We start from the raw sequence: 14389 nt of genomic DNA, 5'->3' as shown, positions 1-14389 counted from the left end.
GGCCCCTCCTACCTCTTCTGCATCAAGCTCAACATTTATTTCCCCTATTAAACTTTCAGTTTCCACAGACAGGGTGTGTTTGCTGATACCCTGGAGGCAGAGTTTGTAGCTAATTTAAAACATACCAGGATTTAAGGACTGCTTATGACTCCTCCCCACCTGCCCATCCACATCTGCCTGTGACTTAGTGCCCCAGCCCCTGCCTGAACCACTTGCTTCCCTTTATTACCATCTTGGCAGAAAGTTGTGCAAAGTCAATCTAATTGTGTTGTTTAGCCATGTATTAAAATACTCAAGGTGTGTGGCGTAGAATATCTCCTTCCTAGAAACAGGCTGTGCCAAAAACAACCTATAAAACTTGAACCACCCACAGAGACAGGTGGCTTCTGTGTAAACTTTAGTATTTTATACAAATTAGAATTTTTAACAGTTTCAAAGGGCAGGAAGCTGGAAAGGGAAAACACTCAGGAGGAAGAAAAAAAATCCATTTGGGAAAAAATAACTGTGTTAAAGGAACACCCAAAAATGTGCTGCATATGTGGCCATGCAGCTGCCTCTGTGAACAGTTCTGGCAGCGGAAGGAAAGGAAGAGAGGACTAATTCTCAGTGTCTTTCTAGATATATGCATTAAGGAGTCACAGCTAAAAATCTTTGGAGGCAGAGGCTCAAAATCATTAGTCATTAGGGAAATGCAAATTAAAACCACAATGAGATACTACTTCATGCCCACTAGGATGGCTAGAATCAACATGCAAAAAAAAAAAAAAAGACAATACCAAGTGTTGGTGAGGATGAGAATGAGAGAAATTTGGAGCCCTCATAATACACCACTGGTGGGAATGCAAAAGGTACAGCCACTTTGGAAAACACTGGCAGTTTCTTTTAAAAAGTTAAACAGGAATTTACCATATGAACCAGAAATTCCAAAAGAAATGAAAATGTTGGCCAGGCGCGGTGGCTCACGCTTGTAATCCCAGCACTTTGGGAGGCTGAGGCGGGTGGATCATGAGGTCAGGAGTTCAAGATCAGCCTGGACAAGATGGTAAAACCCTGTCTCTACTAAAAATGCCAAAAAAAATTAGCCAGGTATGGTGGTGAGCGCCTGTAATCCCAGCTACTCAGGAGGCTGAGGCAGAGAATTGCTTTAACCCAGGAGGTGGAGGATGCAGTGAGCCGAGATTGCTCCACTGCACTCCAGCCTGGGCGACAGAGCAAAATTCCATCTCAAAAAAACAAAAAAGAAATGAAAATGTTGGTTCACACAAAGATTTGTGAGTGAATATTCATAGCAGCATTGTTCATAATGTCCCTAAGGTGGAAACCGCCCCAAATGTCCATCACCTGGAATGGAAAAGCAAATTGTGGTCTATTTACACAATGGAAAAATTATTTGGTAATCAAAAGGAACAAAGTACTGATACATGCTACAATATGAATGAGCCTCAAAAACATTATGCTAAAGAAAGAAGTCAGTCACAAAAGATGACATATTGTATGATTCCTTTTTTTTTTTTTTGGAGTCAGGGTCTCAGGCTGTCACTCAGTCTAAGTGCAGTAGTACAATCAGCTCACTGCATCCTTGAACTTCTGGGCTCAAGGAATCCTCCCATCTCAGCCTCTTGAGTACTTGGGACCACAGGCATGAACCACCACACCTGGCTAATTTTTAAGAATTTTGTGTAGAGATGGGGATTTCACTATGTTGCCCTGGCCTCAGGTGATCTGCCCACCTCAGCCTCCCAAAGCACTGGGATTACAGATGTGAGCCACTGCACCTGGACTGCACGATTCCATTTTTATGAAATGTCCAGAAAAGGCAATCTACAGAGAAAGAAAATAGATCAGTGATGGCCAGTGGCTGAGTCTGGAAATGGGGACAAGGGATTTTGAAGGCAAGGTGATGGAAATGTTCTAAAGTTGAATCATAGTGATAGTTGAACTCTGGAAATTTACTAAAAATCATTTAATTGTATACTTAGAACAGGTGAATTTTAGTATGTAAGTTATACCTCAATAGGGCTATTTCTTTTTTTTTTAAATGTTAAATCTCTTGGGGCAAGTAAAACTGCAGCAAAATCAATAGTGTTACACAGGAACTCGGCCACAGATCTTGGAGCTACGGACAAATCAAACATGATTTGGTAAATTTAAATCTGCTCAGGTTTAATAAAATAAGACTCAGTCAAGAAGCTGAACCACTTGAGGTTCTAATAATATTACTTGATTAGTACCTTGGATTTATATTTCTTTTATTCTTGTTCCAAATTGTAGTCGTTAACATCTAATAGATGTGCATGAAAGTTCGGTGTTGCTTTACAGTCTTCAATAATGAGTTCTGTTCTTACAGAAAAAGCACAATTAAAGGGGAAGCTAAGTAATTTCTCGGTGATGGTGAAGAGATGCCTGAGATCAAATTCCTGTTTTACCGAATGTTCTGCAACATTGGGTGTGTCACATAACCTCCCTCAGTCTTTGTTTTAGGTAAAATCAGGATGATAGCACCTATCTTCATAGCATCTCTAAGTATTAAGATAATACATGCAAATAACAATGGCTCACATGAGTCTCTCACTCCATTCCCCATCCCCAAGGTTTTCCTGTGTGTGGGTCCCTGGCCAGTAAATCTCCTTAGCATGTTTCTTTCAGACATTCTGCCAGCTGCTTCAAATAGTCCACCTTGCCAGTGTCTCCCTGTACCCTCTAATTTCACATACTTGGCAAAGTTTCCCCATGGGGCTTCCTCTTCATCTCCCTGGCTATAAGTAAATTAATTAGCAGGAGTTGGGCTGCAGGCGAATTTGTGGGCTTTAATGAGTTTGTCTTTGTGGCTGACATCTCTGGTGATATGCAGAGTCCCCAGGGGTCCCGAGCTGTACCTTTTACTCAGCCTGTTTGGAACCTATCCCAATACCCCAAGTAGATGTTATCTGATGATTGAGCACTGCCTGGCACAGACAGGGGCAGGGATGACAGTGACAACAACGGACATAGTAATATTAATAATTAATGCTCATTAAATGCACACTACAGGACTCACAAGTCAGCACATCCCGTCTTACTGTAGGCTCAGAATTAAAGATGTAGAATGAGAGGACCATTTATGTGCCTAAGTGTAACCACACAGCAGATGAGAATTTTCCTTACGTGGAAACATTCCAGTTAAATATAAGGATTCTGTTTTAAAGCATAGTCACAACTGCATTAGAAATGAAAAAAGAATGTTAGAATTCTGATATGGTTTGGATGTTCATCCCCACCAAATCTCATGTAATCCCCAGTGTTGGAAGTGGGGCCTGATGGGAGGTATTCGGATCAGTGTTCAGTGTTCAGTTGAATTTGTATCAGTCTACTTTTGTGTTTCTATAAAGGAATACCTGATACTAGGTAATTTATAAAGAAAAGAGGTTTACTGGGCTGACAGTTCTGTGGGCTGGACGAGTATAGCACCAACATCCACTCGGCTTCTGGTGAGGCCTCAGGAAGCTTACAATCATGGGAGAAGGCAAAGCAAGGTTAGGCATGACAGTGGATCCCTCGTGACTGGCTTGGTGCTGCCCTCGTGATAATGAGTAAGTTCTTACTCTGAGTTTATGCAAGATCTGGTTATTTAAAAGAGCATGGCACTCCCTCTCCTTCTCTTTCTCCTACTCTTGTCATGTGACTTGCCTACCCTTGCTTCACCTCCCGTCATGATGGTAAGCTTCCTGAGGCCTTACTAGAGGCCAAGCAGATGTTTGTGCCATATGTGTACACCCCACAGAACTGTCAGCTAAGTAAACCTCTTTTCTTTATAAATTACCTAGTCTCTGGTATTCCTTTATAGTAACACAAAAACAGACTGATACAAATTCAAAATCACCATTTCAGGATTGCTAATGAATTAATGGATTCAAGCACTGAGATCAATGGCTGTTTTTATTACAAAAGGGAGACAGCCAGACATCTGTCTGCCTCCTGATGGGAAGTCCACAATCCCATCTATAAAGTCATCTTGCCAAATAAATCAATCATAACTGAACCTGACCAAGCTCCTAGATCCAATTTTCAATCTGCAGGACACAGAGGGGACAGAGGAACATGTGAAACTACACCACAGGGATGCAATCAAAAAAGTGTAGACCCTACAGAACCAATGATGCAGTGTCTTCAACAAATGAATTACAAGGAAAAGGAAAATGAAGAGGACACATAGATTAAAAGCAACTTAAGAGGTACATCAACCAACATAAACCAACATCAGCCAATTATATTGCACAGGCTTTATTTAAATCCTGATGTGGTGGCTAACATCTGTAATCCCAGCTCTTTGGGAGGCCGAGGCAGGTGGATCATGAGGTCAGGAGTTTGAGACCAGCCTGGCCAACAGGTGAAACTCCATCTCTATTAAAGATACAAAAAATTAGCTGGGCGTGGTGGCGGGCACCTGTAATCCCTGCTACTTTGGAGACTGAGACAGGAGAATCACTTGAATCCAGGAGGTGGAGGTTGCAGTGAGCTGAGATTATGCCATTGCACTGCAGCCTAGGTGACAGAGCAAGACTCTGGCTCAAAAAGCAAACAACAAAAACAAACAAACAAAAGAATTTCATAACATGCAAGAGACACTTGGAAATTTGAACACTAATTAGATACTCAATGATATTAAGGAATTAATTGTACAACATTGGAAGCTGGGTGATGAAAAATAGTACTCTTTTTTTTTTTTTTTGAAACAAGGTCTCTCTGTTGCCCAGGTGGGAGTGCAGGGGGTGTGACCACAGCTCACTGCAGCCTGAACCTCCTAGGCTCAAGCAATCATCCTACTTTAGCCTCTCAGGTAGCTGGGACTACAGGTGTGTGCCATCACACCTGGCTAATTTTTTTAAAAAAGTTCTTGTGGAGATGGGGTGCCCAGCCATGTTACCCAAGCTGGTATTGAACTCCTGCGCAATCCTCCTGCCTTGGCCTCTCAGAGTATTGGGATTACAGGCATGAGCCACCATGCCTGGTCCACTGTATTACTCTTAATCTGCTTATAATTTCCACAATAAAATATTATAACCAATTACCAGATTTACTGCTCTCTAATTTTTTATTCACAGTCACCATTGTCATTACTGTATTTCATCTGATTTGACATTATGAATTGTAAGAGGCGCTACTATTTTTTGTACTATCAATAAAAAACAAAATGCTGCCAACTAAGTGATGTACCACTCATTATAACATGCATCCCAGTTTCAGAGCTGTTAATGTGGAAACAACATGTGTCTTAGAATCAATGTGATATATTATCATCATCATCACCATCAATATTATTGTTAGCTAAAGCCAGCATTTATCAAGCACTTGTAATGAGCTAAGCTTCGTACAAACATCCTCTTTAATCTCATAACAACCCTATGGGAAGGCGTCCCCATCTTACAGATAAATAAAAATGAGGCCCAGAGAAACTGCCCAGAGTCACACAGCCAATAAGAGGCCTAGGTGGACTTTGAACCCAGGATGGTCTAACCCAGGTCTGTGTCCTTCCTCTGTAAGAGGCCACCCCCAGTGAGCCCAGCAGCCCAGAGCCAGACCACTGCCTGTCCCTGGAGGCTGCAACCTCCCCCAGGCCCGCCTGCGGGGAGGGGAGAAGAAGAAGGCATCAGGGCACTCACAGAGTCTGGATGGCCCGCAGGGAGGTGAAAGTGCCCTTGGCGAGGCTCTGGATCTTGTTGTCATACAGGGAGAGCAGCGAGAGGTTCTGCAGGTCCTGGAAGGCATCGGGCCGGATGCAGTTGATCTTGTTGGCATTCAGGAGCCTGTGGGCAGAGCCAGGACCAAGTGGTGAGGAGAAAGGCTTGACATGAGACCCATCTCACGTCCTGGGCACCTTCTTTGGCCCCGGCCTGCGTTATTACAGGGAGAAGCCCACAGGAGCAGGCCTTCTCCATGCACAGGGACATCTCGGTCAACCCACTCTTCTCTCTTTCCGAGAACTGCTCGGATGCCCTGTGGGATTCTGGGAAAGCAGAGAGCCACCTTGCAAAGGCATTTTGGTTGGAGGGGGGGCTCCTCCTCCTTCCCAGAGGTCCATTGGGTTCCCCAGACAGCTGAGTTGGAACATTTGTGTTCTGTGCCTCTTGAGCCCTGGGAGAAAATCCTTGCCTGAAAGTTCACGGTTCAAGGAGACCGAGTTGGCCTGAGTGTCCCCCTGGAGGAGAAAGCTCTGTCTCCAGCCACACCGAGCTCCTCAGGAGCATGGGCTGTCTCAGGAGCCTCTCTGCTTTGGCATCCTGTGAGCAGCTGTGAAGCTGCCTCTACCTCCCTCTCTAGCCTCTGCAGAGCCCTGGAGACTTTCTCAGCCCTAGTGGGTCTGCCTGTCTTCCAAGCTCACTGTCTCAATTGAGTTCCATACCCCAAAGAGGCCGAAAGGGACAGTCTAGCAGGCCAGAGGAATGCTGGCCCTTCCCTGGGTCCCACCCAAGACACCCAGGATTCATTCTTACAGGAGCTGTAGGGTGTATAAGCCTCCAAACACACCGCGGGGGAGGTCTGTGATCTTGTTTCCATAGAGGACCCTGGAGAAAAGGCAGCAGAGAGGAGAGTTATAGAGGACAGCCCACCAGGGTGATAACACAGCTCTGCAGATGGCCCCAGCTCAACAGTGCTGCCCCTAAGCCATTTACATGAAGCACATCCTAATGGTGTATATTTGTTATAGCAACTTGTCCACCACCCTCACACATGGACCCCACAGAAGGCTGCAAAGGGGTGCTTCCTGGGAAATTCATCTGGTCTAGAATCCAAAAGGAGATTGTTGAGAGAAGAGAAAACCCCATGGGCAAGAATAACTAACATATTTTCTGAGAGTTACAGGAAAAAATAGAATGCCAGACGGCACATGCAGTGTGAGATCCGGATGGTGGGACTTCAAGCATTTTTTTAAATATACTTTAGCATTTTCAAAGTTTTCTGCATTGAGCATGAATTCCATGTATAGATTTTTATAAAAAACAAAGTTCAAAAAAAACACACGTAGACATGGGTGGGTTCAGGGGGACAGTGAAAGCATCCAGGAGGTTTGGGGAGGGGGGTTGTATGCCATTCCCAATATCATAATCGGACCCCACAAGCTACCCTCGTAAATGTTCAAGCTGAGTAAAAAATCCTGGGTACTTCTTCTTCAAACGTCGCTTCAAGATCATTCCTGGAGTGGGGCACAGCAACAGCAAAGGCCCTGCAGGGGAGCTGTGTGCACCTGTCCTATGTGGACAGGTGACAGGGCCAATGTGGCTGGAATGGAGGAAACATGGGGCGGTAGCTTGGGCTTTACCCAACCAGCATCAGGAAGCCATTGAGCCAGCATCAGATTCCCATTTCAGAAACACCCCTCAAGCTGCTGGGTGGGAAATGGAGCAGAGGGGGCAGGAGCTGAAGCAGGGAGGCAAGATCAGGGCTGGCCGAGATAGACAGTGTTGGTGGGGTGTACTGGAATCATCCACGTTCCTATATGCAGGGAGGAGGCTGTGGCCAGGTACCCATGAACAACAGAAAACCACTTGATTGGGTTCTTCACTTTTTACCTTTTTAGACTACCATGTTCCAACTTAGGAGAGCTTTATTCACTTCTCAGAGGAAGGGGCCTGCATTTTGGCAGGCCACTTTCAGAATCTGGTCTCCTCAGCCAATGACAGCGATCCCTCACCAGGCTGTCATGTACAGCTGTGTAGGGTGTATACTGCACAACTTCAGGGGTGCCATTCACAATTAGCCCCAGCCTCTACTTGGACTCTGCTCCAAGAAAAGATGGCATGCACAGAAGGCACTGAGCTGGCAGGCTCCCACACTCCCCGGGGGAGTTCCATTCTGTTGTACTTGCCAGGCCTCTAGTCTATGCCAAGCACGTGTCCTGGGCTGCCAAGGAGCAGGTGAAAACACTCATCCCCTAGAGTAACAAATGGCCCCTCCTACAGGGAACTCGCCCAACTCCAGGGCACCCTGAGTGTGCTCTCCGTACAGACAAAGTGCTGTAGGACCTCGGGGAGTGAGGCACTCGGTGAGTGGGAGATGGGGGTGCTTCACTACCTTTTGTATGCTCTATTGACAGACTTCCCCAGTAGAGCCCGAAGGAAGGGAAATACTGGAAGGAGGAGCCGGCAAATACTGTCCAAGCAGCACCCACCACATCTTGGGATTCATCACATTTGGGATAAAAGATAGCAAGGTGTGGCAGACGTTATAACTGGAGCTGGTGCTCACTGGCCCTGCGGTGACCGCAGAGGCCTCAGGAGCAGAGTACACTGGGCTTCGGTGGGGGGACAGGGCCAAGATGGTTGTGCAAAGAATGCTGGGAAAATCCTCACCGTGGCAGGGAGTGCATCCCAGTTGCCTGGGGCAACAGCTCTGCCTAGCTTCTCCACACTTCTCCCGCTCCCAGCATCAGAGGGTCCACCAGTGAGGAAGAGGGAGCTGGAACAGCAAACCCTTTGCAGCCAAAGGATGACCCACTGAGGCTGGGGTGGGCAGGGACTGTGTGAAGGGGGGCATAGTCCTGCTCCTCCTTCTGCGTCCACCAGGGCCCTGGGCCCTGCCAGCCTCCTCAGGGGATGCCCTGGGCCGCTGAGGAAGCCTTGGCACTGCTACTCACAGTGAGTTCAGGGAGCGGAGGCCCTGGAAGGCGTCGGGCGCAATCTCAGCAATCTGATTGTTGCTCAGGTCTCTGCAAAGTGAGCAGAAGGAGAGGGGCATCTGAATCCCTCAATGGCCACTGAGCCCTGCCCAGTTCCTTCCACCTCCTAGATGCCACGGAAGCAGGGCGGAGTGCTTTGAAATGACAATAGTGAGAGGCCAGATCTTTCCTCCATTTGAAAAGCCCATGGCCGCTATTTCCCTGTGCAGTCTGAGGGCTGGGCAGGAGGGGGCACTCCAACTTGGGAAGTTATGGACAAAGCTTTCCCATGCATCCTAGCAGTCTCCTGGCCCCCTCCCATCCTTAATTGCTCCTATTGGTACCCAAGCTGAAATGGGAGGATGACAAGCAGCTCCCGTCACAGGCCAGGCTCAGGCTCAGCACTCCCTTCAGGCCTCATGATAGCCCTGCAAGGAGGTCCCTGCATCACAGCCAAGCAGCCTGAAGGGCAGGAATGCCAGGTGACTGGCTCAGGGCCACTCAGCTGCGGGATGCTGAGTTAGGGCCTGCCCCAGGGCTGTGGGGCCACCCAGGATCTCCATCAGCCTTGTACCAGCTCCCCAGGAAGCAGCGGGAGGCACTCACATCCTCCGTAGCTTTCTGTAGGGTGAGAAGGCTCCAGGGGGGATGGACTTGATGCCATTGAGCTCCAGGCGTCTGCGGAGAGAAAACAGAGGGGAAGCACAAGGGCCTAGGTCAGCCCAGCCGTGGGTGTTATCTGCTGGGCTCATCCACCCTGAACAAGCCTTTGGCCCCTCCTGCCCCTGTTCCCTTCCCCCTTCCAGAAGTTGAAGTCTGGGGTAAGGACGCTGGAACAGACAGAGAAAATGCTGACTTGAGTTCCATTATCCCAGGCATTTGTAACTGAAAGGGGCCCACAAATGATGCTGAGAACCCGATTCTAGCAGACTCACACCACTGGGTGGGACCACAGACGGACACTCCCTCCCCAGCCCTGCAGAGTTTCCCAGTCCTGGACACAAAGCTCAGCCCAGCAGGGGCAACCTGTGTCTTCTCCATGGTCACTGAGGGGCCTTGGGGCAAGCCCTGAGGCAGCGCCTACTCCAGCTCTTCACTGGCCCTCCGGAGCCAGGCCAGCCGAGCGGCTGTGCCCCAGCATCTGCCCTGCCCTGTACTCACATCTCCGTCATGGTCTCTGGCAGGTTGGCCGGGATGGCAGTGAGACCTTTGCCACGACAGTCCACGATGCCATTGCTGCAGGTGCACATGGCCGGGCAGGAGCCGGAGGACAGGGTGCAGGTGGGCACGCGCCCCGCTTCCCCCTGGCCTGCAGAAACAGGGGGGTGTGGCCTCAGGCTGTCGTGCATCAGCACCTCCCTTGAGCCCAGATACAGACTGATGGATGGGACAGGGTGCACACTGCAGTTTCTCTGGATGAGGATGAACCAGAGGGGATCACTAATGAAATAAGATTCTGGACTTTGGTATAACTCTGTGGGCACCTGGCACACAGTAGGTTCTTGTCAGATGTCTGCTGAACTTGAATCTGAACTGAACTGCACTGGTGTGTGATTCATACATGAAGAAATCCTTGCCCAGAATTCTGAAGCTCTGGATTCTAGTCCAAGTCACTTAACACTTCTGAGCCTGAGTTCCCTCATCTGTCATATGAAGGTGATAATGACTGTTTCCTAAACACTCAAGCACTTACTCTATGCCACATTCTATAATAAGTGTAGTACATGCACTATTGCACTTAAACTTAAGAGGAGCCTATTACTGTTGCCATTCTACAGCTGAGAAAACAGAGTCCTCGATATTAATTAATTTGTAGAAATTCTCACAGCTAATAAGTGGTAAAACCAGGATCCAGCTCAGTGTCTAAAATAAGAGCCTTTGAAAAACTGGAGGTACAATTTATACAAAGTGCTCTTTCTGAAGCATGTAGTTGGTGGAACCACTACCTAGACATAGAACATTTCCATTACCCAAGAAGATCCCTCCTGCCCCTTCCCTAAAGTAACCACTATTCTGAGATCTATCACGAAAGATTTGTTCTGCTCGTTTATGAACTTCACATAAATGAAACAGTAGTTTCTCTTGTGTCTGGCTTTTTTTGCTTAATATACAATCTTTGAGATTCACCATGTTGCTGTGTGTATAAGTAGTTTGTTCTTTTTCATTGCTGAGTAGTATTCCATTATATGGATATATCATAATTAGTTGGTGGACATTCAGGTTGTCTCCAATTTGGGGCTATTATGGAAAAAGCTGTCTTTAACATTTTTGGACATTTTTGCAGAAAAAAATGCACGCACCTAGCAGGAGTGGCAGGGTCACAGGGTGGACAGACGTTGAGCCTTAGTGGATCCTGCTACACAGTCCCGCAGAGTGGTTGAGCCAATTGATACCCCCACCAACATTCTAACTTCGAATATTTTCCATGGCTGCCCCAAAGGGTGGGCACCAGAACCAAATGAGACAAAGCTACATGGATTCCTGGCATATTGTGACAGTGGCCTTCAAAGGAAAAGGGTTGCCAGGCCGATCAGACTCCAGAGGAGAAACTAATGTCTGAAAATAGAAACCACAGTCTTCCGAATGCAAAGGAAAAGGTTTCATTTCAAAATAAAAATTGTCCATAGAAACCTCAATCTTCCAAATGCAAAGGAAAAGGTTTCATTTCAAAATAAAAATTGTCCAAGTGATTTACCCATTCCCATTCCTAAAAACTGTGGCAGCTGCAATGATGCAGAGGCAGTCCTGGCTCACACATGAGACATACCCACATGTACACACACACGTTTTCACACACAGGCACACACACACTCATACACACATCTGCACGCACACACACACAGCAGTGCTGAGCATATTGGTGTTCAAGCCCAGCCATTGCTCTGGGTGTCTGCCAGTGCAGTGGAGGAGGTGACAGCCACAGCCAAGAGCCTCATACTGAGGAGGGGAGGCTGTGCCTAGGAGATGCTTTCCTTCAGAGCTCTGTGTGGCTGGCAGGCCCAGTCCACAGGTTTGGGAGAAACAGTCAGCCTCTAAATCCTCTGTCACAAATCTGAGAACTGTCCATTCATTCAGCAAGCATTTCCTGTGCCAAGCAAAGTGCTGAGGATGTGCCAGAAACACAATGCGGGACCTCATGTAGGATCACAGAAGGCTCCCTGGGCCCTGCAGGGTGAGGAGGAGTCGGCAGGCAACAAAGAGGGAAGGGTGTGCCCAGCAGGGGAGCAGCCTGTGAGGTCAGGGCTGGGGGCACCTGCACCAGGAAGGGGCAGAGGCAGGCACAGCTGGGGAAGCTGCAGGCAGCGGGAGGCAGGGGAGGCGGCGCTGACCCTGGCCAGGCTTGCAGAGCCTGAGGGCAGTTCAGACTCTCGACACAGTGCTGATGGCCAGGTGAGTACACGAGCAGTGACCGCCCAGACTTGTGGGTTCTTTTTGGTCTTCTGGCTGCAGTATGGACATCAAAGGGGCCAGGGAGGACGTGGGCAACCAGCTATCACAGAACCCCAGGGGGAAGGTGAAAGGGCGTGGGCTTTGAGGCCCACCTCTTTTGGAGCCAAGTTTAGAGGGCCCAATGCAATGACTTGTCTAGGCAGCAGAGGTGAGGCGATCGGAGGAGGGAGAAGGGGGTGATAGCAGGGGCAAGGAGCCCAGAGGACATCGGAGGAGGCACTGAGTAGGCCAAAAAGAGGATGAGGTGGAACAAAGGAGGTGGTGAGTGGACGAGGCAGTGAGGGGACAGGAGGGAAAAGGAGAGGAGGCAAGAAGTGACACGCAGAGACAAAGGCCATGGTGAGAATGGGAGGTGATAGATGGGGCAGGAGGGGCAGACAGTGGGGTCAGGAGGTGATGGGTGGGGCCAGGTGATGGGCCGGGTCAGGAGGTGATGGGCAGGCCAGGTATTAATGTCGAGATTAGGGGCGGGAACAAGAGGCAGGGCAGGAGGCACTGGACAGTTGAGAGCCCAGCAGAGGCCTGCACCCACCTGAGCAGCTGAACTCACTCTTCTGGACCTCTGCCACATTGAGACCACGCAGGCTGGCTGGGCCCGAGCACTGGGTGAACAGCCCGATGGTTGGCCGCTGCCTCAGCCACTGTGAGAGCCAGGCCAGGTGGCAGTCGCAAAACAGGTGGTTGGAGTGCAGGCGGCTGCAAGAGGACAGGGTGGCTCACAACCCATTTGGAGCCCCCAGCCCAGCCAGATTGTGGGAACCCCCAACCTCAGGCAGGTGGCTGCCCCTGGTGCTGTGTTCAAGCCAAACACAGTCTACATTTAGTCAAGTAGGCAGCTCAACTCCAACCCGGGGATTATCCACAGCCCCATGGAGATCCTGCTGCTGTCCCTCCCCTCCCACATGCTCTGGGCTCAGCTGTGCCCAGCAAAGCCCAGGTCATCGCACTGACCTCGCACAGGCTCACTGCCCCAAACCGCCTGGCTCATTTTCAAGCACAAAAACAAATCATTTGTTTTCCAGAGAAAAATCAAATTAAGTGGCACTGGATGCCCTGCAATTATATAACTCCTTCCACCTCTGACTGCATGGAGCCCCCAGCCTGGGCTGGCCTCTGGGGGTCTGAGGGAGAATGAGCTCCATGACCTGTCTGCAGAACCTTCGCCTCCTGCCCCACCCACCCCCAGCATCAGCCGGGCTTGGATGCCCTGCTTCCCGCTGCCCCGGCTGACTCACAAGGTCCGTAACTTGGGCATGTGGTTGAAGCTGGACACGGGGATGGTGGTGATATTGTTGTTGTTCAGGGTCCTAAATGGGAAAAACCAGAGTCATTTAGCACCTGCCCAACAGATGATGTGGGACAGGGCCGCCCTGCTAACGAACGGGGAAGCTCTCGACCTTAAAGTGGACCAGCACGGGGCTGGACGTGGAGGGGCTAAGCCAAAGAGCACGAGGCATATCCCACCCCACAGGAAAGCCCTGAGCTGGGACGGTGACTGTGAGCCGATGGCACCATAGACTCCAAGGCTGGTAGGATGGAGACATGGAGCAGGGCGGGTGATGGGACATGTCCCAGGCTTGGGTTGGCTTGGAAGAAAGGGTGGGGTTTGGATAGGCGGGGGGAAAGGGGGAAGCATTCCAGGCCAAGTGCCAGAAACCCTTGGGTTTCATCCTGAGCAGGTTACATTGGGACACACTGCTTGCTGCAGGCATGACCCCATGAGTGCTTATCCTCCCCTCCTCTGAGTGCTTCTAGGAGGGCAGGTTTCCCCCTTCCTGTCTCCCTGACGCCCGCTGCCCAGGCTGTGGCACTTGGCACCCGCATAGCAGGGCCCTCCACACCCCTCCTTCCTTTTCCATGCTTTACTTACAGCACCTCCAGCCCCCGCAGAGCACGGAAGGCCCCTTCCTCAATGCAGTTGATCTGGTTCTTGTCCAGCTGTCTGTGAAGGAAACGAAGGTTGTAGAGAGAAGGGCACATTGCCTAGAGTAAGGGTGTCCAAACATTGTGACCATGTGCTGCATTCATTCAAAAGAAGCACCCCCCTAGTTGTTTGTTACGTGTATATGTGTCAATCCAAATAGTAAACGTTAGTAAAAACTTAACGTTTTTTTCTAATTTTCAATTAAAATCATAAATATAAGTAAACGTTATATTCTTCTACTCAACCTTACATTTCCCTTGGGGAGCAGGCACCCCCCTACACACACACATATTTTGGAGACCACCTAGTGGGTGCTGGCAACTGAAAAATGGAAGAGTCACAAAGCAGTGGCAGCCAGAACTGGCAAACAGATTTTTCAGCCT

At 49.1% G+C, this 14389-nt stretch overlaps 1 protein-coding gene across 2 annotated transcripts in view; it reads right to left on the bottom strand.

Annotated features, from left to right (window-relative positions):
* SLIT1 (slit guidance ligand 1) overlaps nucleotides 1-14389 on the bottom strand; it is a 188442-nt gene that overhangs the window by 52458 nt on the left and 121595 nt on the right. For both annotated transcript variants that reach the window (XM_003904064.5, XM_009215076.4), the window contains exons 6-13: nucleotides 13953-14024; nucleotides 13318-13389; nucleotides 12615-12778; nucleotides 9794-9941; nucleotides 9239-9310; nucleotides 8612-8683; nucleotides 6471-6542; nucleotides 5640-5783 (exon numbers count right to left, since the gene is read on the bottom strand). In XM_003904064.5, the coding sequence (XP_003904113.3) occupies nucleotides 5640-5783; nucleotides 6471-6542; nucleotides 8612-8683; nucleotides 9239-9310; nucleotides 9794-9941; nucleotides 12615-12778; nucleotides 13318-13389; nucleotides 13953-14024 (816 nt within the window). The remainder of the gene's footprint in view (nucleotides 1-5639; nucleotides 5784-6470; nucleotides 6543-8611; nucleotides 8684-9238; nucleotides 9311-9793; nucleotides 9942-12614; nucleotides 12779-13317; nucleotides 13390-13952; nucleotides 14025-14389) is intronic.

This window comes from Papio anubis, chromosome 11, assembly GCF_008728515.1.
Source record: "Papio anubis isolate 15944 chromosome 11, Panubis1.0, whole genome shotgun sequence".
NCBI lineage: Eukaryota > Metazoa > Chordata > Mammalia > Primates > Cercopithecidae > Papio > Papio anubis.
Note: the sequence above shows the minus strand (reverse complement) of the source record. Positions and strands in the feature narration are given on the sequence as shown.